The 3706-nt window shown below is 39.8% G+C and overlaps 1 protein-coding gene across 1 annotated transcript; it reads left to right on the forward strand.

Annotated features, from left to right (window-relative positions):
- The first annotated feature begins 266 nt into the window (after positions 1–266).
- LOC128134495 (interleukin-5-like) lies at positions 267–3358 on the forward strand. Its single transcript, XM_052772228.1, has 4 exons — positions 267–392; positions 559–591; positions 2792–2926; positions 3266–3358. The coding sequence occupies exons 1-4, from the start codon at positions 267–269 to the stop codon at positions 3356–3358; spliced, it is 387 nt and encodes a 128-aa protein (XP_052628188.1).
- The last annotated feature ends 348 nt before the right edge of the window (positions 3359–3706 follow it).

Here is a 3706-nt window from a genome sequence, read left to right on the forward strand (position 1 = left end):
TTTTATGTTTTACTGATTTTAAAATTGAAAGGCCACATCCTTAGATGTTTATTACCTACTTCTGTGGAAATGCTGATTGGGTAAGGAGTGTGCTCAAGGTTAAACAAATTTACTGGAACCTTTCTCTTCCCGAAAGTCTCAACAAATGGCCTTTTTTTTATCGGTTTCAAAAGTCAACCTAACCTGTTATTTCCTTCTAGAGAGACCATAAAATGGTAGAGGACTGGTCCAGAAGCACTTACAGGTTCTCTGAGCACATCAGGAGGATGAAGATCCATCTCTACATTCTTTTGCTGGCTGCAAGCATCTCTGCTGCTCCCCAGATGAGCAACATGGCTGAATTACAGATATTATTACAGCAAATGTGTGAGTCAATGACAAAGGACATTTGGGTAAGTTCAGTTTCCACTTTTCTAATCTAAAATTTGATATACTGAATCCTCTTGTTCTTGAATATTTAACTTTTTTGAAAGTCAAAAAATCTATTTATGTGACTTTTTATTAGTGTTAATGAAGACGATATTTGAAAGAATTAATTAATATATTATTATTTTTCAGAATCTGAGGATTGAAACTCCAGACAATATAGATGTAAGTAAAACTCCTTTCTTTAAAATAAAATTAACTTTTTCATAAATTTAGTCATTGGAAATTGAGATAGTTTTAAAATTGTTATCTCCTAAAGTACTCTATTTGTATTTAAGAGCAAACAAGTACTTTAAATGTAGCTATTGTAAGATATAAAAGTCATTAAAGATATAAAATGTTATTGTAAGATATAAAATGTTATTAAAAACAATCAAATGTTGAGTCAAAGAAAAATATGCTATGATACAAAAGTAGCCAAGGACAGCAATTATTCTTGTTCTATGTTTTTGTAAAACAACTGCAGAACACACACACGCAGAGTGATTTTCTGAATCAGCTTTTTAAATGAAGGACAGTTAAAAAGGGAAGAACAAACTCATTCACATTCCTTGCTTGTCCATCTGCAAAAATACTTCTTTTTAGTCTACTTTTAGAAATGGCTTTTTATACCTTTACCATCAGTAAGGGGATTAAATAGTTGTATTACCACATCTTGTCTGAAGGATGGTGTTAATGCCCCAGGGAACAAGACACGGGCTACCGTGTGTCTATGAATGAGGTCTGTCTTAGAGATCAAATTCCCCTTTATGCATCTGCCATCTTCTTTTGCATCTCAAATAAATTTCTGCCGTTCCCTCTCAGCCTAAAGGCTCTTTGCGAGCTGACTTTAAAGAACTTCCTCTTGATGCGGACGCTGCTTTTTTTTCTGCTGTGCATCAACTGGAAACTTGGTTTCAACATGAGATCACAGCCCAGCACAGATCTCGTTTGATAATATCATGGCCAGATGGCTATTTGTGCGACTGCAATCTGAATCATTAATTTATTGAAGGAGCAGAATCATTCATATTTGTGCCATAAACTAGCTGCAGGATTGTGGGGTTGTTTTGGTGGCAAATCCAGCCCATTCCTTGTAAATCAGGTGTGAAGTTTCCAGCGCTGTCACTTCTCTCTGGATCCTGTCTGGAAGAGCTCTCTTTCCCAGGCTGGGGCTTGGGCTGGGTTTAACCCTGAGGTCTAATAAGGAAAACAGACCCGGAATCAGCGGTGCCAAACGCTGACAGCTCGCTCGTCCCTTTCCCTGCTGAGGTCCCCGGCGGTGCCACTGCAGCCCAGCAGTGGGGAGAAGAGCTGCTTCGCTTCCACCTGTGCTTCGGATAGAGAGGACGGAGAATTTCCCAGTGTCTCTGCGTTTGTCGTTCGTCAGTGGCAGGAGCGAGCAGCTTCCCAAGCAAGGTCATGGGAAAAATGATCTTCCTTGTCATACAGCATCCAGGAATGACTAACAGGAGACTACGTGTTGGTCCAGAACATCATGGGCGTGATGCTGGCCTTCGGCAGCTGTCCGCATTTGCTCTGAAATTCGCTGATTAGTTTCTGCTTCATTTTTCATCACTTTCTTCTCCCATAACACTTCAATCTGTTCCTGCTGCTGACGGTCATGTCCTCTCCTTCCTTCCTTCTCCGTACGTTTAGCTCATCTCTTCCAAAACAACCCCGCGCTGGCAAGTGCAACCATCATCACTCTTTGCTCTGCTTCCACCGCCTGTCCCCTCTAACCCTTCGGGCCGCCTTGCCCAGACCATCAGGTCTCGGAGACAAATGCCGGCTACTGCTTTGTGGAGGAGGACCAGCGTGCCCGGTGCGTGGCTGCCCTTGGGACGGGACAAGGCAAACAGGGCTGTGAGATGAGAGGGTCACCGCTGTCCCCACCTCTCCCGGCATGCAGATGTCAGCTGTCACAGAGGTTAATGTCTGGAGTAGTTTCAAGTTCATTTATTTTCTTCCTCTCATGTTCAGAGAGCTGTAACTTCTGTGGCCAAAAGCATCTCACATCCAAACTGAAGATGTAAACCAGAATTATCAGCTGTCACAAGCAGATGGAAGAAATCAAACTGGTCTTCAGATAGCTGCAGAACAGATAGGATTAAGTCTTTAGATAATTATATGGTCATCTGGACATTACAAAACGTACGCTAGCAGAAACTATCATCTGCCAGCTTTCTGCCCGCAGAGTAAATAAACGTGCATATCAGTTGAGCATGTTTGCCTAAGTCATTTGCAAATACAAGCCCAAAAGTCAGTAACGATTTATTTGCCACCCAGGCAGCTGGATGTAACTCAAGATGATTTTTTAATAAACTTATTGTAGTTCATGGTTACAAATTCTTGTATCTCAGTTTTGCTATTTCTTCCATCTTAGGATGTGAATTGTATCAGCACAATCTTTGAAGGAACGGAACAGCTGAAAACTAATCCAGCTATGAAAAAATTCAGTGTTTTTTTCCAAAAATTTGAAAGGCTGAAGCAATTACTCACACCAAGCCTGGCAAAAGAGGTAGGAATTTGTTTCCTCTCTAACAGAGATCATACAGCAGAGATGTGATAAAATGTGATCCATAATTCATAACTAAGCCCTTATGTCTACAAGAGAGAATAATTTTTGTACTCACTTGTGTTGAGTACATGGAAGGAGAAATCCTGGCATTATTTCACATGTCTACCCTTTCCTTGTTCTAGTCTTCAGCTTGACCCACCTCTAAAATGAGGATTCATGTGTGTCAGCATATTTAAGATTTAAGGAAAATTGTATCATTTACAAAATGATTTCAAGATGAAAAAGCTCTACATAATGGTTAAGTATTACATAATTTCTTTTTCTTAATTAACTTTTCAGGGGAAATGTGACACAGAAAGAAAGAATGCAACAATATTTCTAGAAAAACTGATGACATTCATCCGAAAAGTATCAAAAACTGCAAGAGCATAGAGTTGTAAGTTTCTAGAATGGCTGTAAATTTAAATGAGCAGTAATGTGTTTATTTGTTTTAAAAGGAATCCTCTGTGTTAAAACCTGGCAGGGCACATCTTCAGTTTCAGTGGTACCATACTGGTTCATGTTTGGCATGTAATCTCTGAAAGTATTGATGGCGAAATGCCATTTGTAGTTCTAGATGAAAATTTAAATGCTTGATAAAGTAAATCGTGCAGGGGATTATGGAAGGACATGACTAGGCATAAAACTTTTGGGTTTCTCATGAGAAGGTCAAGTTAATTTCTGAACAGTCACAGCGAGACTTAACATAGATGGATGCGACCAAAAGCAGCTGGTTCACAC

Source organism: Harpia harpyja, chromosome 20 (genome assembly GCF_026419915.1).
Source record: "Harpia harpyja isolate bHarHar1 chromosome 20, bHarHar1 primary haplotype, whole genome shotgun sequence".
Lineage (NCBI taxonomy): Eukaryota > Metazoa > Chordata > Aves > Accipitriformes > Accipitridae > Harpia > Harpia harpyja.